This window comes from Papilio machaon, chromosome 5 (genome assembly GCF_912999745.1).
Source record: "Papilio machaon chromosome 5, ilPapMach1.1, whole genome shotgun sequence".
Classification (NCBI taxonomy): Eukaryota; Metazoa; Arthropoda; class Insecta; order Lepidoptera; family Papilionidae; genus Papilio; species Papilio machaon.
The window spans coordinates 2,745,911-2,772,696 of record NC_059990.1 but is presented as its reverse complement, the minus strand read 5'-3'; the positions used below and the strand labels follow the sequence as shown (position 1 = coordinate 2,772,696).

Here is a 26,786-nt window from a genome sequence, read left to right as displayed (position 1 = left end):
AAATAAATAAATAAATAAGTATTAACCATTCACAGTAAGGTAGCCGCTTGCGCTCACAGCACCCACTGAGTTATCAGCTTCGCATGTGTATTCTCCCTCGTCTCCTAGTATGACGTTGTCCAAGCGAAGACTTCTATCGTCTAAAACTTTAACTCTACCGAGTGGCATGTTCCCGCCGCCAGCCGTGCGCCGCCACAATACGTCGGGCAGGGGGTCGCCGCCCACTCGGCACTGAAACGTCACGCTACCTCCGGTCTGCGCGACTATATCCTCCGGCCCAGAGATCAAATACGGTTTAACTATGGAAAAATTTAATTAAAATGAAACATGAACTTTATTATAAAAACTAAACGCAATTTAGTCAAATTGTGATAGTGAATGTGAAAATCTAACATAAATTCTGGTTTAAATTTGGCTTGCCATAAATAGACATAGAAGGTCTTTATTTTATACATTTTCATTGAAAGTAATGTTACAAGTTTACTTACTGTGTATTTTTAACGTTGCAACAGCAGATTCTCTAGTACCAGCAGCATTTCTAGCAAGGCACTGATATCTGCCAGTATCGGTTTGTCGCGCATCTTGTATCACGAGGCTGCCCCCATCCACTAAATGCATCCTAAAGGAATATTAAAAATTAAAGTATCTCCAAGAAGCCGAGTCAGTAAAAAATGTTCATTACGTGAACTAAAGTTCGCTGTAACGAAAGTTATTCAAATATAGGGAGGAATAATTCAAAAGGAAATTAACATTCAATAAAGGGTCCGATAAGTCAGAACTATTGAGATTTTTTCTTGATTGCTTGTTCAGCTCTTCAAACATTCCCCTACTCTTATGAATGCTTACAACTGTTAATTATGTCTTATTAACTGTATGCGAAATTTAAATTAAAAGAAATGAAACATTTAAATTTTATTTTAGTAGTGTTTACTAACTATTATATAATTTCAAATTTGGAGCTAAAATCTGAGGGAGATTTTAATAAATCTATTTGAGACTTTTAGCATATCGAGTAAGTAAAAAAACAGTAACACTTGTAAGTACATTAATAACAAGATTTAAATGTGTATTACCTCGAATCACCATCAAAATGTAGAACTTGTCCGTTCTTTTTCCAATAAACTGAAGGCTCCGGGGATCCTCTCGGCGGTGAACATTCTAGTATTACCGTCTCACCTTGCGCTGTTTGCGTCGTCACCGGCTCCAGACGGAATTCTTCGCGTAACACTGTTGGATAACATTTATAAAAACTCTATAGTTGAGAATAAATATAAATAATCTTTGGCCACAACTCGGTGCGTTAGGAGACACCTCTTTCTAAAATATTTCAACTCATATTACAAATGTGTGTCGTCAGTAATCCTATGCGAGGCCCAAGTATACGTTATTTATGAACTAAGTCTATAATTGTTAAGTGAACGTACCAGCAACATGCAATGTAGCATTCCTGCTTCTAGCAGTTCCATAAGGATTCGCTGCTTCGCACCAATACACTCCAGCGTCTGAATGTGCTCTACCGTGTGTCGCTCTAAGAAAGAACAAGTCTCCAGCGGGAAGTAGACTTCTATGAGTATCGGAGACTACTAAAGTACCACTTTTGTACCATCTGATGGTTGGTGTAGGAGAACCGCCGGCTCTGCAGTTCAATGTCGCAGGTTGATGTCGAGCTACGGTGACGTCTAAAGGCTGTTCTATTATATAAGGCGCCTCGCCGTTGCCTACGTAATCATCGTTTAGACCACATTCAGCTGGACCTGTAGAAGAAACTCACATTAATCGAACCTTAGAAAATTCTATTTTTTTTTATTGATTTTTTTCCTCTATAAAGTTTATCATAGTGATAACTTCTATTTTTTTTAGAATAAAATCATTAAAACATCTTCATTGTGTCTTTTTGATACGTGGATTCAATCCACCAACTCTGTTTATACATTTTTACATGCTTCTAACGTGCTTATTAACATAATATTTTTTCATACAAAGACTCAGTTAATTTTAATTATAGGTGAAGTACATCATTAAAGTCTACTATAAAGCGTTGCACAATAATTATGAGTCGTAAACATAGACTGTGCACAAGAGAGTTGCCCTAAAGAACGCACGTCCCCTCCACTATTCTATAATGTTTGTACAGAACTGCGCAGATGTTAGTTTTTGACACTACCATTGATGTATATCTTTTGTTAGCCCTCGAGCTATTATTACAACTTTGAAAATCGATTCGCACAAAAAAAATCGATTTCACGAAATACGCACCGTTCGGTTTACTCGATACGTTAAGCTAAAAATCGATAGCTATTACTCTTTTGTGTGACGTAATTGTGTTTACTTATTCGCGTGTCCCAACATTTTGTATGCGGTACATCACTAAGCTTAATCTGTAATTGAATCTGCTTTTGATTCACTATCTTTTCACATTTAAACAAAAATGTAGAAGTTTATTCTATTGTTTAAATATATTTCCAGCATTATTAGGTAGGGTTTTATATATTGTTAACCAAAAATGGAGAAATACACATCTAGTATAAAATAAATTAAAACATCTTGCTCATAAAGAAACATACAACTGGTATGGAATGGCAAAACGTTATAAGCGGAGATAAAAGTAAAAGATTTAGTAGATTGCGAGGTAAATAAAATATTGTTTATGTTGATCGCAATACGTGACTTTATTGCGCATAAAACTTACTTTATTGCATATTCGCGAGTTTGATTCCGATCGATTATTGGATATTAGATGTGATGCTATAAATAACCAATCTGAATAAAACTTTAAGAATATACTGGAAACTACGATTTGAAATTTTTCATACTTCACGGTATAGTTTACATTGTACAATGTTGTATTGCAGAAAAGCCTATGTCTGACAAATATTTATTATAAAGAGTAAATATTCAGAACATTCAACGATCATGCTTGGGTTCTTAAGACATATTGAAACACTAACTGACTTAAAAACTTTGACGGCGGCCTCTAGAAAATAAAAAAAACACTCATGTCGTAATTTACTAATATATTAGTTTGAGTGCCATTATTTGGGGAACCTATTGCCATTTCACACTTAAAATAAATATTAACTGTAACCGTAAATAAGCGCTTAAAAAGAAAAATAAAGTTTCTAACAAAAACATTACTATACTGTGACAAAGTCGAATCGCCGAAGGGAGTGATTTTTAACTCACACACGAATAGTTAGCTTCTATTGTTCAAAAGTCTTTGTTATAAAAAAGTTTGCGAGGGTACGTCATGTCCCCTTGCTAATTTATACCACTCGCACATGTTGACACGCGTCGCAAGAAAAAAAAAACAAAAAATAGTTTATAGAGACATGGTTTCACATTTAAGTCGACTGACACGAGGCCAATAGTCACACGGAACATGTCAAATCCGTTTGAACTGGCCCATTACAAGCTTCTATTTCAGATAGTCGTGTTCATAGCATCCCATATAAGTTGTTAACTAACACTTAATGAAATAAATTTCACAAAAGAATTATAGTGTTACACTTGTATTAATCGACTTTCGTTTGGTTCAAAGAAAATCCAAATTCGTTTTGCAATATATCTTCTTTCGCGGCCGTAGTAATAGCATCAAAAGAATTCCTGAATCCCTTTGATCAATTCCTGGTGTTACAAAAAATCCTACGTGAGATAGGTATTCATTTGAAATTTTTGACGGCAATAATCGTCACCCTTTGTAACTCAATAGCGAATTCAAGGGAAGAAATTCTAATTCTAATGAATCAGAAAAATCATAATTGCATCCTAAGGGAACCAATCATGATTTTTCGAGTTTGGAACACGTGTTCGAATTTGGGACCCCTCTTTGCAATCTGATTCTACGCTATAATTACGCTTATATTGATTTTATATATGCCCTGATATAGAGCATTAGGGCACTTTTACATAAAAATTTGCCCCCGTTTTGTTGGAGAATAAATCTCTAAATAATGTATATATTTTTAGAGATTTTATCTATAGTGTCATGTTTACTTGCTTCTAATTTATACAGTGCTAGAGACGTGAAAAAAAAATAACGTCTTAGCTCTCATGATGTAAGCGTATTGCTGTATAAAAGGCAACCATCAGCAACCCTTCTATCATTTACTGCACGCACTATTCATTCGAAGCAATGCAAGTCCGAAAGCGAGGGACGTTACTAACAAAAGATGGCTAAATATGTTTCGAAATAGACCTAAGGCTAGATAAAGAACAGGATAAAGGATTCAAAGCAATCATTAACATATTTTAGAGTTATTAAAAATTTGTGTACTGAATGTACACTGATTTTTATTATTATTATTACAGAGGTTATTATACCTCTGATTTAGGTTTGGTATGTATAACATAGATTATTACCAGCTGTCACCAATTACCCTCGTGCAAACGGAGTCTTAAGAAACATGTGTTAAAATTTGTAATGTTTTCTCTAAATCGTTTGAAAGGTCACGGAACGCCACGGCTAATAAAATGGCACTTAAGATTTTACGACGCAAAAAACAAAACGCCCAAGTCACACATGTGTCAAGAATTAGCCGCCTCCGTGCAACGGATGGAAAGATTAGGTTAATTTGAATTTCGTGAGTTATGTTTGTCTTGTAAGACGTCCTAATGCACAGACAAATTGTTGAGCCAGTATCGACTTTCATACGTCCCGTCTTTATGAAACACGGGCGTTTCGGAAACTATATGTAGTAAAGCTAAATCTGTTGATAGTTTCGTCGGTACCGCAATATTGAACTTTACAACATTGAGTTATGTGTTATATTTGAAAATTTGTTATTAAATTAGTAAAGTTTGGGCCATTTCTCTATGCAGTTTGCGGAAATGCGTCGGCGACGGTTGTGACATCTATTCTATAGATTTGTTTTTATAGAGATGGCGCGTGGGCAGTTGTAACAACAAGACATAATATTGCTTTTCGATACCCGTTCTTGACGTGTTCTATTTTTATTCGCGTAAAAGTTTTAATAGCGACGATAACATTGTGTCGTATCGTTCGATTTATGATATGACGGATAAATTTGGAAAAAGTTATACAATACTTGTAGAATTTATTGCACCATAGATACAAAATTTTAATGAGGTTAACAGAATCTTATCTAACTTTCTTAGACTTCATGAAGTTTAACTTGGAAATCAAATTTTTAGTATAATTAAGTAAAACTTTTAGCATATTTTCCAATTTGTCAAAATAAAAAGATATTAAGTTCAAAGTAAGTTGCAAATAAAAACATTTTAAAAATGCATGACCAGAAGTTATAGTGATTATCTGTAGATAGTTGTAAATCTCAAAAAGATTTATGAAAGAAAGATAATAGGACATTTAGTCAGGATACCAAACAGCTACCGCGATCAAAGCTTTTAGTGTGTTAGCAAATATCGCGATGGCCTCCAAAGATATCGTTTTTTAACCGTTGACATCTATATTCGAGAACATTCGAGATCAAAATCGCCAGTCGTTAAGAACTTAGAATGATGTGAGTTTGTTTGTGATTAGCGAATGAATGTTCTCATTTCCTGTTAAGATAACATTTAATGGTCTCAATCTGAATTATTTGGATTTTTTAAAATTCATCTTCCTATTTTATCTTGAATGAAAAGTTTGAAAATGTTGTCTTAGGATTACATAAAATGTTTCTATTGGAAAAAGAAAACGAGTAGAGTAACTAGTCTTTCTGAGCAAAACTTAAACTGTGAGACGTGAATTCGGATTACTATAGTACTATTGTAAATGTTTTGTTTTTAGAACACCCTGAACATTGATTTAATCTACGATATCTCGCTGTAAGATACATGGAAGATGATAGTGTGAAACCAAGATTTTAAACATAACAAAAAAGAGTGTAACAGTTTATTACGTAAGGTCCCACGTGTCGATATTCATAGCAGCCTTAGTTTTGTTTGTAGTCAGATCAGTGAGATACGGACCATTTTTCAAACTCGAACACAATGACGTCCAATACGCCGCCCATTGTAAGTACCGGGCCCGATTGATTCTGTTTATTTTTATTATTCTCTCTCTTTTTTTCACCGCATTTTACGCAGCATCCATCACGCATTAGACACAAAAGATAGGCGTCGTTTAACATTATCCTAACTTCTTTACGCTTTGATAACCGCCCGGGGTGCCTGGCTTTTTTATGAACTCATGTATACGCAGTTTAAAATAATTACGTTACTGTGACATATACTGGGGGAATTGGGTTCAAAGCGGGAATATTCATAATATATTCCCTATTCCGATGTGTGTTGATTGTGAAATATGTGCAAGAGACAGATGCGGCGGTAAATCTACGCATGTGTGTTTTGTTAACCTCATGAATTCTGTCACTAAGTATCTCTTACGCGTTTGTTATGGGACTCGAGGGACTTGTTTATTGACTTCTTTGTAACTCTTAGGTGTTTTTTGTGTGTGAGCTTTGGAACATTAAACTAGTCACTGCGAAAGCCATTAAATGAATTTCCCATTCATCAGATATTTTCCACAATCATGAGCTACAATATCAAAAAGTTTTAGGTTAGTAAGAATTCTTGTAAGAGTCAAACGCAATTTATTTAAGTCCTGTTATTTATGAAACAAAGTTAGTGATAAATTGGGGTAATCGAGAGGACACATTTTGGAATACGCTAAGTGGGGTTATGGTATATTTAAGATGGTACGACGAGGCACTAAATATCGAATAGTGTGGGGGAATGTAACCCCAATGGAGGGTGAAGGCCGAGCTATTAGCGCCGGTTGAACCCTGACTCCTCGGTCCGTTCGTAATTCTTGAGTTGCGCAAACATTTGGAAAATTAAGTTAAGTTATTTACCTAATTCACGATAGCTTTTTTTTAATTAATGTTAATTTTGTTCACGGTGACAATAGGGCTATTACGTGTTTTTTTTTTCTCGTCTGCCAGAGTTATTAGCAGTATGCAGGCATTTTTTTGAATTGGAAAAAGTGGAATGTTCTGTTTTTAAAAAAACTTAGTAAGTAGCCTGCCTGTGTTCTACATAGGCTACTAAGTTTTTTTTTTAATACCGCACAGACAGATTCGCTGCCGACAGGTAGTTAATAAATAATTCTTACCTAAGCAAATGAGGCCTATGAGTGACGTCACAATAGCCAACGTGTCCATCTTGAAGTCTATTGCCGCAAACTTCGGTGTACTAACTCCAAACCACAATAAACACTTGACATCATTTTCTTGTTTCTAGTTCACCTGCAGAGAAAGAAAATATAATTAAAATTAATACAAAAGTTTTTTTAATCAGTTTATGAAAAATAAATTACCTACAACTTATTTCCTTCTTCATGTTCTAAATTTTAATCTGGTTTACGTATGTATGTTAGAAAGTATATATAAATAAAATAAATGTTCCTATATAAAATATAGCTAACATTTCATCTTTTAAATTAAATTTGTATTGTTTATCTTTAATATATTCATTGTAATATTTTCGTTACATTATATTTCAGTTATACGCTATTTACTCAGTAGTTTAAATACAACGTAAAATTCAATTATTATGTACACTCGTTTGCACAAACAACAGAACGGACTAACGAGATATGATCGCGTACACATTGTATTAATTACCCAAGTCCCATCAGCATACAGGCGTTATTTATATAGATAATTAAATATACATACATTAGCCAAAATAGTCATATAATAATATATTATGTATTTATTGTAAAATAATATAATAAGAGGAACACATACCAAAGATTTATCACAACGACACACACACACACACAAATATAACATACCGCACTAAGCACAAAACACTATAATCCGCTAACCATGTATATTGCAAAGGAAGGCGCCGGTGCCTGTCACACAGTTCATACTATGACAGGCTCCAACGCTCAACCTATCTGTGTAACTCCATATGTTTGTAAAAATTTGAATAAATAAATAAATAAATTTATAACAATATAACCTGTATATAAGTTGTATGCTGTTCAGTTTTAACAAACAATTAATTACTTTACTGTTATAAACTAAGTTATGTTTAATTTAAGACTCAACAGTATAAAACATCCATTTAAGCTTTTATAGCAACCTACTTAACCAATTTCCATTGAACTTAACGCAAATAGACTTCGAAAAGATTATGGTATTCATCATCAGCTCACTAAACGTCCCCACTGTGGGGCTCGGAGCCTACCCTTAGTTAGGGGTACAACACTGGCCCAGTGAGGATTAGTTGTCTTCCCAAATATCTTTGAATTTCTTTGCAGATACATGCAGGTTGTATCACGATGTTTTCCTTCACCATAAAAACGTCAGATAAATGTACATATGTAAATCGAAAATCTAAATACACATTGGTATATGGCGGGATTCAAACCCAGGATCTACAGATTACAAATAAGTGCTTAACCACTGAGTCACCGACGCTCTATTGTGATTGTATGTTGGTATTATAACAATAATAATATTAAAATAGACGTTTCCTTATTACATTTAAAGTTATCAAAACTCGAGTACATAATTGAAAACCAATAACTTAAACGAAAGGCGTAAACGTTTCGTGCAATTGGATTGAATTATCAGCCTTATTATGTACAGTAAACAGTACATTTTACGATCAATCTGTTTGAGAGTAGTTATTTGATAAAGCAAGGGTTATTTTAAATTAATATTTCGTAGATATTATTACAATAGAAGCATACATGGGTGATAATATTCGACGTGTCAAATCGCTCCCAACTACTCTCAATGTGAACTTCCGCCACAGCTGAGTGGGTTACACTAGACGTATTAGAGTTAATAAAATAATATGCCTATGTAACGCAATATACATATGTGCTTCGTACACTGTCATTGTTAGTTTTCACTGCCAAATATGTACAAAAAAAAGATCTATATATTTTTGTACATGTGTATCAAACCCATGGTTAAACATACAACCGGAAAATAAAAAATAAAAAATAGACAAGCTGTACCACTTAAATCCATGAACAATGATGGGTTCTTGAAATTATTAATTATTATTATATTAATTTAATTCAATAAAATGAGTGAATTTTGGATTCGAAAAATCCCTAAAAATATCTTAAAAATATCATCTAAAGAATGTAGATAAAGTACACATTTACAAAGGGAAGCGGCAGTAGCCGCCAGAGATAAGATAAAAGCTGGCACGAGTTATAAATATAAGCAAGATTATGTGACATCTAATAAATTTTATTTGAAACGCAAAAGATAAGGATTTTCATGCTAAATATTAAGTAGAAATAAGTAGCTACAATTAGCTTTTTTTCTCTCCCGAGAAAAAGTCCACGTTTTATTTTTCTTGTTTAAATATGTGTTCCATTGTGTCTTTTATCCTAATAATCTAATCTCTATAGATCCTAAGATCGAATCCTAAGATCTAATAATTTAAAAAAGCAAGGTAGTACAATTGAAATGTCTTTCTTTCAGTTTGTAAATTAATTATTACTCGTTGTATTTCGGAATATATTTTACAATATCATTAGTTCATTCGATTAATTCCAGGTTAAATAGCTATTAGAATCGCAGCTCGTTATTCTGTACATTACGCTCCAATGAAACTTAATTCGTATTGCAAATCTAATCTAAATTTGAAAACAATGACGAAATTATCCGGCTAAATTAACGTATACTAAATTGAATTTGACTCGATTTGAATTTCACACATTTCGCATTTAATGTTTAACTGAACGATACGAAGTACAACAAGATACGTTATCAATTTTTTATATGTTATTTTACATTATTCATCGTAGTTGTGGCTAAATCTAATTTTTTTGAATATTTTAACCGAAACTGTAATTAAATTCCCATGATATGTCATTGCTGCTGACTCTTTTCCACGATTTGGTGTGTATTTAGGAGGTGTATCCAGCCAGAAATTCATTGTTTTGCTTTTCAATATTATTATTAAATAAGCGGTTCATTATTTTTATTAAAAAAACCTAACTGTTTACCTTTTGTTTACACTACGCATATGTTTTGATTTTAATCTTAAGTTTCAAACGACGAGTTAAGTGCAATGACGGGTTAAAAATAAACACTTAAACATTTTCAATGTCTTTACTAAGCACAATTCGATGGTTCTCACGATGCACACATGCCTATAGCAACTAAACGGTTAACCAAAACAAACGTACCCAAGGTTAAGTTTGTAATTTATTGCCACTTGAGCGACGACAGGGCACCAGTTACACAAAAAAAATATCGCCCGATATAAACAATGAGTTCTTTCGATGTAACCGGCCGTCGTCGCGCCGTCACCCGAGCGCAGGGCCGGCGGGCGCCACGCGGCGTAGAGGTGCGTAGCTATATTGCGTACACGGTACGAAGCGTAATTGAAAGCGACGGTGAAAGTATGCCGTTATTTTAAAGCTTTCAGCGTTTAAACAACCCGAGTTTTTAAAACTGTTAAAGAACGTTTTTATTCAGGTATTTCTTTCACGTCCATTATACATTTATTTATTCGAGTGTACCTTGAAGTCCATTGTGATTTTGTAAAAGCTTTTACCGCGACTTCTTCCGCGCGGTATTAAAAAATAAGTATCGAAGTAATCGATATAGCATATGTTACTCATTGATAATATAGCTTTCTAATGGAAAAAGAATTTTTAAATCAGTCCAGTAGTTTTTGAGTTTATTCGTTACATACAAAAATACAAATCATTCCTCTTTATAATAATGGTATAGATAAAAACATACTAAGCGACGATGAAATTTCTTGTGGCAACAACATCGTTAGTACTGTATGGACACTCGAAGACATAATACGAATGTTGACTTTTTACTTTCAAGTTGCGGCCGTTGAGATAACTTTAGCAAATGCACTAAGCTTTGAGCTTCATCGTGTTTATTTTTCACACAGCACTGCGTCAACATAGTCTATTAACATTTGAAGATTGTTTGCGGACCTGATTAATATTATAGCTGACAAGTTAAGTATACTCGTATTTATATGGAAGCGTCACACATTTATATAAAAGAGTTTCACAAGCGTTTGAAAAATGTTGTATATTTCCTCATACTATTTGCTTATGTTGGGCTTTATATGGCAAGTGTCACAATTGTATGAATTATCATGACTGTTTCGTAATATTTTTCTAAAGCGGGAGGTATCGTCATAAGCTTAGATCAATGTTCTATTGATTTTATAAATATGTAATTGTAAAATAAAATATATTCCAATTCAAGTTTTATGGCTGCACTAGATTATTATACACGCTGATGATTGAATAAGATAACTAGGTAATTTTTTAAAGTATGTTTTTTTGAATAAAATAAACTCCCACGTTTGTATCACACCCGTTCGAGTGTACGTGTGTTATTATTAATAAGAAAACATGTTTTTGAGTAACGTTTGTTTTGACGGCAGCGCGCATATTAACGCAGCGGGTAAGGCAAGTGTCGACATGTATTAGACCCACACAAAGAGCGATTGATCGCCGGGGTCTTTTAAAATATGAACAGTGCTCCAATTTTGGAATTGATTAATTGTTAGTAGCGACCGTCCCGGGATCCATTTCAGAGGTCTATTTTAGGAGTCCATTGCTCAGTTGTCATCGCGACTGTTATTTTTTAATTGCGGCAATTATTTGATCTTTCAAAGACGATTCGTTTCGTTAATTAAAAAGATTACAATGGTTGTTTTACAGCAATTGTTCCTTTTGATTACGCGATCAATTTAATAAAATAATATAAATTTTGTTTAAGAATTTTTTTCTTTTTTGTTCTTATGAAGTGCCAAGGCCAATTTTAAAGAGAAGTAATCTTCTAGAACCATATTATAATAATAAATCAAAGCATGAAGAAAAAGTGACACAATACTTCACAAATATATCTTAAATTGATTATTGAAAACTTTGAAAAGTTCAACGAAAGTATAATTTTTTATATGAAAATGTATTCCATAAACCTTGGCAACAACTTTGATACCATTTCAATTTTTTATATGTGGCGTGTATTACCAAAAATTGCACAAGTTTTTGCCAAAGTTTCCGACAAAGCATTGCCCGTCTCTAACAATGCTTTATTTTTGTTCGTGCGGTCTCGACTGACAGCTCGCGTGATGTATTAGTCCCGGGCACTGGATTATTTTTACCCATTTCATGAAGTTTGCATGCATCTATTGTATACGGCGGAAGCGGCCTCACAAAGCTCTTATAGATTATTGTTAAGGGTGAGTTTTGGGGCCTCTGAATAGGCTTAAGCTTGCTTTTAAATACCTGGTGCTAATAATTTACTCAATATAACTATGTTCAATATTTTAACAACCACTTTTAGGTACAATTATGAAATAATACTAGTTTTTTTTTCGTGCTGAATAAGTGATATATAGATAAAATCGTAAAAAAAAATGTCTATCTACTCTCAGGTACGGCATTAGAACTTATTACTGACTTTTATGTATAGACACATATACATAGGTACATATGTAAGGACCATGTTATGTGTGTGTATGTGTGAACGTGTATTATTTCGTGTTTAATCAAGTAATGCAATGCGGAATAATTTTCCTTAATTCTATTTCTCCCCTAATTTATCTTCCAAAGTATTAAATGACATAAATTGTGAGCAGCATTTATTATGTTCACAACTTAACGACATTCTGTTGTGTTGCAAAAAAAATATAAATAAAGCAGTCGAAATTATAAAAAGTAAAGACAAAATGTGATAAATATCGTGTGGGAAATACAAGGAAAGTTAGATTAAAATGTGTAAAATTTTGAAAAAAAACCGTGTAAATCGGAAGCGTCGAATAGGAATTAATTCACAACTTGAACTACAGAATCGTACAATTTATATGTACATTTATCAATTAAAAAATCTGTAGTTTCTCACAAATAAGGATTTACTTTAAACGAACGTTAACTTGTTTTTAAACTTTTGTTTAAATTGTAGTCTGGGAGTTGTAAATAGTACCTATGATGGGAAAAACTTAAATTTCATGTATTTGATACATATTTAAATCGTAACTTTTCAAAAGCTAGCTATCCCGTTTTTTCTTGGAAAATAAAAGAGATGACATTATACTATTGTACAGATGTTTCAACAGTAGACAAAGACGCGATATGCTAAAAAGCAGATCATGAGCGTTCTTTACGTAGTCATTCATCTAAACATGACAATATTTCTATTATTCATTCAACTATCATATATAATGTACTATTGGTAGCTTTATTGAATATATACAATATATTGTTTGATAAGAAATGTTAAAATGTACTGTCAAATGTACATATAAGATAAACTTTACTAATTAACCGATAACCTCTGGATTTCTTATCACTATCATTATTGAGGTGGGGGAACGTCATATTTCTTTAAGTATGTAAGCTAGTGTTAGTTTTATTTCACATTAAATCAGAGCGTTATCCAAAGCAGACGTGTTCGTTATTTCGCTTCCCCGCACTCCACACCTCATGGCGACCCTGCCATGCCGTGACGTGGACGAGTGTCGGATAGCCGATATGTGCGCACGGTGCACATTCCTGTGTGCCTCGGTGCCACTTATATGAAGTTATAACGATTTAATTAAAATTAAATTACTGAAGCATACAAACAACATGGGTAAAAGTTACTCGAAGGAAGAAGATAAAGAGGTGATAATCACTCAAAACGCAGCAGGATCTAACAACGCTGGTACGTCAGAGATAGAAAAACACATTATTACCAATAATATATTATTAACAGTGGCCCTGGTAATTTTCCTTGCGGGTGCAATATACTTGGGTTGCAAGTGTTGGAGAAGAAGCGAGCGTAACTGGATGGAAGGTCGCATGCAGGCCGAGTACTTTCGAAGAATGCGGCAACGACTTTCCGGTCGATTTAATTCGACCGATGGTGGAGATGCAGCCTGACCAACGTGCAGAAAAAAAGAAAAAGTGTAGTGAAGTAAAAGTGTAGCGTTCGTGTTAAAGTGTTAATTTAAGAACTATATGGAACAGAATTTAGAATATATATTAAGTAAGTTAACTGATATTCAAATTGATTTAAGAAAATTAGGCCCTGATAGGAGATTAAAATATTCAGAAAATGTTAATGGTAAGATTTTAGAAGCTCAAAAATTATTTTTAACGTATAAGGACATTATTAGTAACTTTAATGAGCAAAATATTAGAATAGAAGTAACAAATTATGTTTTAGGAACGTTACAACAACGTATTGAATTAGTGTATAATAAAATTTTGAATTATAAAGTTAGTAATTGTGAACAGTATAAAATTATAAAAATGGATAGATTTGATATAAAGACGGCAACTTCTTTGATCCCCGTCATGGACAATACGGAGGAAACTATTGAAAAAATTATTGATGGAATTGAAATGTACGATGAATGTCTAGTAGATAATACACAGAAAAAATTATTAATTTCTTTTGTGTTAAAAACAAGATTAACTAAAACTGCTAAATTAAAATTAAAAAACGAATATAATGACGTAAACACTTTAGTACGAGATATTAAGAATTCTCTATTGACTAAAAAATCAGCAACTGCTCTACTTAACCAATTGAATAGTTTATCTCAGAATAATATGTCAATTCATGAATACGGAGATAAATTGTCAGAGTTATTTGTAGGCCTTACTATCGCACAGAGCGACGGAAATCCAAAGTCGTGTGAGATATTGAGACCTATAAATGAAAAACTTGCAATTAAAAGGTTTGCAGATGGTTTACGCAACAGGCGGCTAAGTACAATTATATCTGCTCGAGACTACTCTGAGCTGAAGGATGCAGTGCGTGCTGCTGAAGATGAGGAACTTGGACAGCCTTCGTCTCCTAACAACATATTCAATGCACAAAGAAAAGGTAACCAAGTCCCCTACAACAGGTTTTCTCATAGAGGTAGAGGCGGCCGAATGCAAAGAGGAAGTTATACACATCGCGGATGGAACCATAACAGTATCAACAATAACACGAAAGGTACGTACATAAATAATAATTATAACCGTGGTCATTATTATCACCGACCGACAAGAGGTTTTCGTAACAATTTTAGTTCAAATCGATTTCGTGGTAGCCGTAGTAATGATAATCGAAATCAGCGTAATATGTATCAGGCACAAATCGAAAGTCCGACAGAACATGAAACTACTAAATTAAATCAGTTTTTTCGGTCCTAAAAACTATATTTTGACTTGCGATGATAACGTAAAATATGTTTATTTGAGTTTAGACAGTCAAAAATATTCATGGTTGATAGACACTGGTGCGTCGTTATCAGCAATTCGCAGTAATACCTTATCGGTACACATACCGATACATAGAGACCCTATTGTTATAAACGGTATAGGTGGTAAGACATACTCGGAAGGTTATGTTTATTTAACTTTGCAAGCATTAGACGGAACTAGTTATGAACATAAGTTTTATTTGTTTGAAAATTTACCTTGTAAATCAGATGGTATTATTGGATTAGATTTTCTAAACAATTTTAATTCAACTATCAATTTAGAGAAAAATATATTAATTTTAACAAATGAAAAACAAAGTCAGATACCATTATACACTTCGCCTAAAGTATGTACAGGTTATATAACGATACCGTCACGATGCGAAACTATTCATTACATAAAATTAACTTCAGATGTGAAAGAAGACAGTGTGATTGTGCAGAAAGAATTACAAGAAAATTTATTTTTAGCTGGTTTAATAGTAAAACCTAAAAATAACGTAATACCTATCAGGTTAATGAACACTAGTGACAAAGAAATAACAATACCTATTTTTCAACCTCAATTATTACCTTTAAGCGAATATAATGTTTGTTCTTTCGATAAGTGTACTTTGGACTCTACACGTGCAAAAACATTGTTGCAATCTTTGAAACTTGATCACTTAGGTACGAGCGAACGTAATAGTATACAGAGTATTTGTTCGAAATATGCTGACATATTCCATTTACCCGGCGATAAACTTACTACTACTAACTTGTGTGAACAATCAATTCAATTAAAACAAAATGTAAATCCAGTTTATGTAAAACCGTATAGATTACCATATAGTTTAAAACCGGAAATAGAAAAACAAATAAAACAAATGTTAGATGAAGATATTATAGAACCATCACAAAGTGAGTGGTCCAGTCCTATACTATTAGTACCTAAAAAATCAGACGATAAAAACAATAAAAAGTGGAGATTAGTAATTGACTACCGTAAGTTAAATGACGTAATACAGGATGATAAATTCCCATTACCGAACATCACGGAAATATTAGACTCACTCTCAGGTGCAATCTATTACACGCATTTAGACCTTAGTCAATCTTATTATCAATGTTCATTAAAACCTGAATCTAGACCGATAACATCGTTTACAACTGGTACAGGTCAATATCAAATGAAGCGTCTTCCTATGGGATTAAAAATCAGTCCCAGCGCTTTCTCTAGAGTAATGTCAGTAGCTATGTCAGGTCTTAACTACGTAAATGGTTTTATTTATTTAGATGATTGTATTTGTTTCGGGAGAAATTTAGAATCGCATAACAAAAATTTGATAGAAATTTTCGAACGCTTACGTAAAGTCAATCTCAAATTAAATCCCAGTAAGTGTCAATTCTTAAAAACAGAATTATTATATTTAGGTCATACCATATCTTCTAAGGGAATACAACCAGATCTAGACAAAATAAAAACTATTCAAAATTATCCAACACCGACAAACGTTGATGAAGTAAGACGTTTTGTCGCGATGTGTAACTACTATAGAAAATTTATTAACAATTTTGCAGACATAACGAATTGTTTAAACAAACTTTGCAAAAAGAATGTCAAATTTGAATGGACTGAACAATGCGATAAATCATTTAATATTTTGAAAAATGCTTTAATTAATCCTCCTATTTTACAATACCCTGATTTTTCAAAAGAATTTATATTACAAACTGACGCGTCAGGAACAGCCATAGGTGCAGTACTTTGTAATAACAATATGAGAGTTGTAGCATATACTAGTAGACCTTTGAATAAAGCTGAATTAAATTATCCGACTATACAGAAAGAGTTACTCGCTATAGTTTGGAGTGTAAAATATTTCAGACCATACTTATATGGACGTACTTTTACTATCATGACAGACCATAAACCTTTAATATACTTGTTTGGGATGAAAGACCCTTCAAGTAGACTTTTAAAATTTCGGTTAGCACTAGAGGAATATGATTTTAAAGTAGTATATGTTAAAGGGAAAGATAACGTTATAGCAGATGCTTTATCGCGGATAAGTATAACTTCGCAAGATTTGAAATTGATGAATGAAAGGACATTGGGAGTTATGACAAGAGCGCAAGCTAAAATACTAAAAGAGACCGAAAGAGAAGATGAAAGTGAGGATGATAGAACAACAAACGATATCACAAGTATTAACCCGAACGATTGGCCTGATCAACCAAGAGTTGTGGAAATACTTAGGATACCGAATGATACTGTTGAATTAATTTCAATAAATGGAGAGGATTTGAGAAAAATTAAAAAGAATATTGATGTCGAATCTGAATGTTTCGCATTTATAAAAAATAAAAATATATTATATATTAACCTTGATTTTAAAGCACAATACACGCGAGACGTTTTTGTGGAAAAATTAAGGGACATATGTGAAAAGTTAAAAATTAAAGAAATTTGTATAATAAAAAAAAGAAGATAACATCTTATTTATAAAGAATCTTATAGAAGAGATAAAGAACAGAGACAAATGGACCGGTCCACGTATTTGTATTTTGAGAGGAGTAAAAAGAATAGATAATGACGAGGAAAAACAATTTATTTTGAATGACTATCATCTGCTACCCACAAGCGGTCATGCTGGGGTTCGCAGAATGGTTAATAATGTAAGACGTAAATTTTACTGGCCAGGTTTAGAAAATGATGTTAAGAATTATGTTAGAAAGTGTGAAAAATGTCAGAAAATGAAACATTCTAGGTATATTAAAGAACCTATGGTCATTACGACCACAGCGAATTCCGCTTTAGAAAAAGTTTTTCTGGACATAGTAGGTCCGTTAGATATAGATATAGAAGATAACAAATATATATTAACTATACAATGTGAATTAAGTAAATTTGTCGAGGCTTATCCTCTTAGAAATAAGGAAACGGGAAGTATTGCTAAATGTTTTGTTAATAATTTCATTTTAAGGTTTGGGATTCCGAAAGTTATTGCTACCGATCGTGGAAAAGAATTCATGTCTGAAACAATGGAAGAGGTATGTAAGTTACTAAACATAGAAAAATTAAGTTCTACTGCGTATCATCATCAAACTATTGGTTCTCTTGAAAACGCACATAAACATCTAGGTTCATTTTTGCGCATACAATGTGATAATCATCCAGAAACATGGAGCCAATGGCTACCATTTTGGTGTTTTACGTATAATAATACAATTCATTCAAGTACAAAATACGCACCCTATGAACTAGTTTTTGGTAAATCATGTGAAATTCCCAGTAGAATTTCTTCAGACATAGAACCATTGTATAATCCAGATAATTACAGTTTAGAATTAAAATATAGATTACAATTAGCTAATAAGGATGCTAAGAAAAATTTATTGAAATGTAAAGAGAAAAGGAAACATAATTATGATAAAAATGTAAATCAAATTAATTATAAACCAAACGATATGTTACTAGTAAAAAACGAAACAGGAAATAAATTAGAAACATTGTATAACGGTCCATATATAGTTGTAGAAGAACAGGAACCGAATGTAAAGATTTTGAGGAAAGGTAAAATTGAAATTATTCATAAAAATAGAACAAAACCATTTGTAAAACATAATTAATGTAATTAGTTGTAAGCTACTAGAAATTAAGAAAAATAACGAGAAGGTTATGATTATTTGAATATTTTACTTAATGTGAGTTACTAGTATGTAAAAAAAAAAAAAATGTATTTCTTAATAAATTTTTTTTTCTTTTGCTTCCCCGGAGATGAGGTGGGGGAACGTCATATTTCTTTAAGTATGTAAGCTAGTGTTAGTTTTATTTCACATTAAATCAGAGCGTTATCCAAAGCAGACGTGTTCGTTATTTCGCTTCCCCGCACTCCACACCTCATTATATAGTTATCCGTTAACCGGATGAATGTTCAGCCTACATTATGTCTTTAAAATCAATATAACACATTACTTTATTTCTCAACTGTGATCCACAAAAAAGAATAAAACAATAATTGTATTTAGACTAATGTAGTGTTTGTTTGTATGTATTTTTAATGGTAACTATAATATAATTTTTCATACATATTATGGATTTATATCTTCGTTTAAGAGCCAGAAAGTGGCTCTTTCAAACCTCTCCGGACCGTCAATAAACCTCCGAATAATTTCACTTGGGTCGTTCGTGGGTGAGGTGTCAAATTTTCCACGTCATTAAATGCCCGCCTGAACTTTATGGTTCGTGTTTAGATATCCATTGTTGTATTAGTTAGATTTATTTAGGTCTAACATAAAATTTATATTTTGCATGCAGTTCTTTAAAATGTTATAGAAAGAAATGCGCGAAGAAATCTCCGGCACCGTTTTGTACAAATGTATTATTGTTTGGACAATAAAATTAAAAAGGACTGTCGTACTTAAATTGATTAACAGTTTATACGCACGAATAAAAGGATTAAATGTTTCGTGGTAACTGTCGCCTTTGATGTTAAGGAATTTCTCGAGTTAGAGGTTGATTCATTTGATGTGTCTATTTTTAGTGAGCTTTCGTGTGCTGCGACGCGTGTGCAGAGCATGGGGAAAGCTCTACGTTATGTTGGCTCTATGCAACCAACATTAATGTTGCACAATGTTTGACCAAATGTTTCCACTATCGAACCACGCGCGCTATCAAAATATTGACCCTCTTATCCGCAACGAGACTGTGCCGTCGTACTTTAAGACTTACAAGTGTGAGCTTTTTATTTACCTTTACCATTAGCAAGCACTTAATAGTGTAAGCATGTGGCATTAAAATAATATTTGATCGTCGTCCATGCGGCGCGTTTATCAACAATGAATTTCTTCTATCAAAACCTCATTATACATCAACGTAACCTTCTTATTTTTTACCCCCGAAATCGGCTCGTTAAAGTCATTTATTTAGGACCACTTTTTGTCGAAAGGGATGAAATTAAACGTAAAGAGTGACCATGTAACAATTAAGGAGCCGTTAGAGATAAAAAATGTCACCCTCGTAAAGGCTCTTTACGGGTGCAGTGGCCAAAAAAGGGACTGTTTTTATCACCTGGGTTGGAAGTCACAAAATGTTTATCACCACTCCACGACATGTTGATTTATGATTTCACCCCGCTCGAGAGCCGGCGGCGACTGAAGTGTATTAGATTGTTTAATTGCTCGTTTATTTCCAAAGATAATGCCTGTAACTGAGTTGAGAGACCTTTAAGCCACTGAAGTGGGAACGCGGGCGATTAATTTAATTGTATTTTTTCCACGTCGCAATTATTTTCAAAGTTAAGAGTTATAAAGCTTACAAAAATTCACCTATAAATATAAAATTGAAATCAAACTTGCATCAGCTGTTGATCTAACTTAAGATTTATTACACGTAATTGCTATGAAGGGTACAATATCTCATGCATTATGGATTATATCCGAGATATACGATGTGTTTTAAGACAAAAGATATAAAAGAAGACCTAAAAAAGGTGGCTAATGACTGGCTTACGAAGTGTAAGAGCCCACCCGGGATGTTAAAATTAAAGGCTTATCTTAAATTATGCTTAATTGGAGGGTCTAAAAAGAGCAGATTGAATTTCAAAACGGAAGATTGATGTAGTTTGGACGGCGCTGTGTTGCTGATAATACTATAAACAGCTTTGATAAAATAAAGCGAATTACTTAGTCGTATCTGAGATACGTGACCGCTTTCAAAGTAATAAAAATAGTACGGCATAAGATTCGAAATATTTGTTGTTTTTTGTAGATATTAAAACTGACTGACTCTTAAATTAAATATGTCGTGATAAGAGAATGTTTGGGTGGTCTGATTTCGAAATTAAAAAGCTCGTGATCGAATACCAGAAACGATGATTACCAAAACGATCAGAAAGTTTTGATTTAATTTGATCCACAATTGTTTAGAACGGTAATACTAAAATTCGCAATAAAAAAATAACAGGCTATTAAGTGATTAAATATGTCAATTCTTACAATTACCAGCAACTTATTTGATCCACTACTTGACACCACGGTTTACTATATTAAACAGCAATGACAAAATATTATATTCTTTTCTAAAACCTGTCAAATATATATAATACACGTACAAGGTTTGATTTTTAAACAATAAATATTCAGTATCCGTTTTGTTTTTTTATGAGACACGGAATTGACGTTGTAATATTTGGTCCAGATAATTACACAACTTATTTTATGATACAAGATTTTTTTGATGTTATCAAAGGATTATTATAGATGTAAATATGTAATAATATCAAAATAAATTTCATAGTAGCAAAACCTTATGATTATTGTATTAAAATAAGGCATACAAATAACATTTAAGGTTTATTACATATGTTTTTCATAGGACGTAAGTAAAAATACTTAGCTAAAGCTTAGTGAAAATACTTTCGTCGAAATACTAATTATGCATCCTAAAAGATATAAGAAAAAACTGCGTATTAATCTTTGAGAAGAGCAGCAATAAACTTATCGAAATCAAGATGGGTTCAAAAGTCAATGTAATATTTCAATATACATTGATACAATGTAGACTATTGTTCTATAAGTCGTAACTAAATCTTTAAGTAAACATTGCATAGGAAACCAAACAAAAATATAAAAGTAAGATATTAAACAAAAAGCCACTATGTTTAAGTTGCTAAACCCGTCCACAATAGCGTATTGTTCCCAAAAACCCTAACAATGCGCCCAGTGTTTCCATTCCTCTCTTAATTCCCACTAAACCCTCTAAGCGTAGTCTGAGTGGCAATCCGTGAATTTCAATAACAAACTCTCTCAAGGAAACAGTATCGTTTTAATTGACCAAACAAAAAGCGATTGTCGACTCTTGAAAGAAATCTTTAGGACAAGCTCCATCAAACTGTTTGCATTCAATTTTTATTGTGGCTTTAAAATCACTTGTATTATTTAAATTTGGAAGCTAATTAAGGTTTTTTTTTAAGTCAAATACGGTATGAAAGGACTGTGTAAGATAGCGTCTGTAAGAGAAATTCTGATTTCTTGTAACTATATAAGTCAATGATATACGATAGACTACTTGCTACCAAGTAAGGTCTCTATTTTGTATAACATAAATTATCATAAGCGTACAAATTTAATGATTTTGTCCAATGATTGTGTGTGGGCGAGGATGAGACAGTTAATTCTAATTACGACAGTATTGTGCGGGACTTTATTGCCATCTCATTGGCACGCTCATTACTACGGCCGTCGTAATTTTGGGCCATTGTGTCGCGTCCCGCAGATGCCATTTTTCTGCGAAGCGTGTGAATCTGGAACGAGGGGACACACTAATGTCCGTGAAGTTTCCGTTAACTTCCCGAACGAAACGACCGAACGACCGAAATCGGACCCACATCGACTAGCATAAAGGTTGATACGACTGTCCGATAAAAAATTGCTTTGAGATAAATGTGCTGATTTAAAATTGAGTAGTAATATATTACAAATTACTTAAGAATTATGTATGGTACCGTAATAAAGTTATCAATAAATTGTATTCATATATACTATAGAAAGGAATTTATTTCAATTTATATTAATATTGCATAAATAATTCGAAGAATCCGTAAAAATAGACACTCTAATTTAGCCTTGCTAAAAGGATAATGAAATAAATTGCCGCCGTTATTGTACATTTATTTTGGTGGCACACACGTTGGCCTTTCAGACAACTACTGATGCTCTCCTAAAGTTTCATCGCGGCCTGTCGGACCGATTAGCGCTCTGACAGCTAATTTATATACTTAACTTACCGATCTATTCCCAGTGGAGCTGCGCCATAGAAGCCACTGCGATAGACATGACAGATTTAGAATATAATTTTACTTTCATTAAAAAATGTATTTTATTTATTTTAAATCTAATTTTTTATCTGTTTTTAACTTGATTGCGAACATTTAATATTAATAGCATTTGATTATTTTATGGGATTTAACATTATTTTTTTCAGGCTGTTTCATTCCAATCATGAACACTTTTGTTTCATTGTTGCCATTTTTCTCCCTCTTCACGAAAATTTCAATACTTCCAAACATTGAGATAGAAGTCATGAAAAAATACCGTTGGTTATTTTATTTAATTTAATTTATAGATGTAATCAAATTTAAATAATTCAATTTCAGTGAATATAAGGCAATATCAAATGATGGTAAAAGAGTGCATCCCACTAGTGGGGAACGTTACGAGCATAAAAGTCACAGCTGCGCTATTCTTACACGTCATTGGCTTTTCCATAACATTAAGCTAGACCATTAGAAGTATCAAGTACAGAGATATTGTGGTATTCATATGTTAAGTAGAAATAACTTCTAATTTGCTAACATTATTAATTCTATCTGAACAATAAAATATGCATCATGTTAACTAAATGTATTTTATTTTGCCGCCTCTAGTACATGTTATAGCTATACCGATATTGTTCAGAACGCTTGCATGTGAAGTGCATTCCCGACGACAAACCACTCGTCGCTAAATTTGGAAGCAATTTTAGGACTAGATGCTTGACAAATAATTTGACTACAAATCGGTGAAATAATTTAACCATTTTATAGCTCAACTGACATGTTAAGTTTCTTATATAAGTTGTCTACACATACCGTCGTTTTATTTTGTGACTGAGTAGTCACTGTTTGCCTTGAAGAGGTATTGACAGCTTCACCGGCCTTGACGTGGCCGCATGGGGCTTAGCCTAAACCTCGTTTAAGAGCAACTAGGTTCGAGGGCCTCAGGAGCCTCGGCTCGGGCTGTTAACACACCGTCGTCTTGTAAAGAAACATAACTATGTACATTGTAGTGTAGTAGCGGAAACATAGTATATAATACAATACATATCCAAAAGAAAAAGTTATACAGTCGATCTCATGGTAACCAAATATCTTTATAAACAAAAGCAATTGTTTACATTTGTTAATTTCATTAAAGTGGTAATGTAAAAATGAACACATAATTTTTTATGTACCTATATTATATAATTATGTATTTATTTAATCGCTTGATATATGAAACTTTTGAGCAACACACCGGATACATCTGTTGGCATTTATTTTAGATTGCAGCTCTATTGAAAAATAGCCGTGAATTATTCTATTCTTTGACCTTGGTATTTAACTTTTAAATAAATTATATACCTGGTTTTTATATGAATTGATTTACGACATTGATGTTATTATTATATTTACAGATGTGCACTTAAAAATCCTTACTTTACGTTTTACAAGGACATAAATTTAGTGAGGATCGCTATCCGGACATACCCTAAAAGCACGAAGGACTGTACGTCGCATGCCCATAAATTACACCGTGACGACGTACAAAAATAGCGTAACACCCCAGTCATGGGAACGATCGACCTCGTGCGCTAAACGCCTACGAAGTCAATCGGGGTCCAAATCAAATAGAATAAGACATAATTGCAATTGGAAACGCCCGTTAAATAAACAATTTAGGGTTACAGAATTCAGAAAAATGATAAATGCAATTTCATATTATGAAATCTGCCGCGTAAACTGGAATGAGGTTCAACAATGGAGCATGGAGCGGTGGCCGCGAGCATTGCAGATTTTTCCTGTTATCTAAAATAACAATGGGAACCCGCTTCAATTCTGCCTAGAATACTGCTCCTCTTTTGTACTAATAATTATTCTACGGATGGAATAATTAGGATTAAATCTCATTCAATTGAGAGCAAAGCATTTTGACATACGATTTTTAGATGAGGTATTATATATTTTTACATTCAATAAAGTCGTAACATATTGAAACGCATAAGATTTTCGCATCGGTCATTACGTGATAGCTTCCGCACAGTATAAGAGGCACTCGCGCGAACATGAAAAACATGGATTCATAGCGCCTACTCCCATCAATCAGAATTAACCATAGTCCTGTAGATAATGTATTGCCGACAACACAACATTTAATTGTTGATGGATCGCCCGATGGGCGCGACATGCGAATTTCATAGGATATCATATTTCGCTTACTAAATTCATCCCCTCTTGTGCATATTCGATATGGATTTATTATTTTCGCCTTCGTCTTACCCTCCTTTCACTTTCGGAAACGATACGTAAAATAACGGAAGAAACGCGGAGCCGGTAATGGGGGAAAATTGTTCTTTATTCGATTTTGATAGACTTGATGATGGAATTGGATTTCGATGTCACGCGGATAAATAACTTAGAGATGATACTGTGCAATAGCTGGTATTAGTTATTTAGTTATGTTGATGAGAAAGCAATTCTTGAGTTAATATCGAGTCTCAGCCTTGTTTATTTCTATTTTTATTCATTTCATTCACTCGCTAATAAAACAGCTTTATATAAATTAAAGAATTTATGTAAACGGATCAAAAGTTTTTAAGCTAATGTGCAGTTTACATCGTTCCAATCCAGCGCCGTGTAGAATTAGTGTAGACTGGCCATAAACCTGAACAGGTAAATCTATTCAATTTTTTTTCTTATAATCAGATTTATAATTGAATAAGTCTTTAGTACAAAATTGTTAAACTATTTCACGCTCATTTGGTGTTCTAGTCAAGTATAATAAAACTTTAAAATATTTAATAACCTTATCTTAAACATACAACTCCTTAAGTTGCAGTTTACTGAAATTAAGTTTACTAAGTGATAAGTCCCATCAGTGTAAACAGGCAAGTGTCGACGAAGTGCCGCTGAATAATAAACATTAAACTGTTCTAAGCAGGGATAGTGGTTAATTTTAATTACACTCAACCAATTATTTCAACGTTTATTCGATTAGAAACAGCAATTTGTATAACTTTGTTGTCTAAAGCATCCATTAAGTTAGAAAGTTTTAATTCAATTTATAGATACATATACATATTAGTGTTAAGATATCGCTGTGTACAGTCACCGCCAGAATAAACTTGGAGACGTTATTTTTTTCAGTACCGTACCGTATTTATTTATCGTACAATAATATCAAGTAATAAATACATTTTGTTAAATGCAGGACTAATTTTTGCTTCTTAAATCAATAAACGAGTTTCAGTGAACATAATATATGTTATCTTTCTCTCCTTACTCTCTTTTTGCATTTAATTTCAGCATGGAGAGACTGTAGAAGTCTACTGAGTTAACGGTCGGAAGAAGGCTATGCTACAATTTCTTAATTTTATTTCTCCAAACCTGTATATTTGTTCGCGACTGTACGTTGTTAAAACATCACCCACATTCTAAATAACATTGGATAAGCTAATATTTACGATCGTCAGCAGTCGTGTTGCACTCAGAATTAAAATTCATTGTTTCTCTTATCCTGAGGAAAGATAAACCGAGGTCAAAAGATATCTTCGCCTTATCTGGGTTACAAGGATAGGCTTTTAGGAAAAGGGGCTGATAGCGAAGTAAAGGAATAATTACGTGACCTCATTGAATTGGAGATTGATACCTTAAATTGATCAATTTACTTTGAAGTCAGTTTTCGAATTACTCTTGAGTTTTGTTTGTAAAGGCATTTTGATGCCGTTTTAAAGCAAGTTCGTGCCTTACATGTGATAACCAGAGAATATAAAGATTGTTTTGTAGATAAACAAACAAAAGAGTTACTAAATCTACATGTAACTATTACTCCAAATATAGTTGCAG

General features: G+C 33.1%; 1 protein-coding gene across 1 annotated transcript in view; it reads right to left on the bottom strand.

Annotated features, from left to right (window-relative positions):
* Window positions 1-26,786, bottom strand: part of LOC106721219 (roundabout homolog 2) — a 47,849-nt gene that overhangs the window by 4,004 nt on the left and 17,059 nt on the right. The window contains exons 2-6 of the mRNA XM_014516127.2: window positions 7,076-7,208; window positions 1,425-1,754; window positions 1,074-1,227; window positions 489-619; window positions 27-299 (exon numbers count right to left, since the gene is read on the bottom strand). Of these exons, the coding sequence (XP_014371613.2) occupies window positions 27-299; window positions 489-619; window positions 1,074-1,227; window positions 1,425-1,754; window positions 7,076-7,124 (937 nt within the window). The 5' untranslated portion in view covers window positions 7,125-7,208. The remainder of the gene's footprint in view (window positions 1-26; window positions 300-488; window positions 620-1,073; window positions 1,228-1,424; window positions 1,755-7,075; window positions 7,209-26,786) is intronic.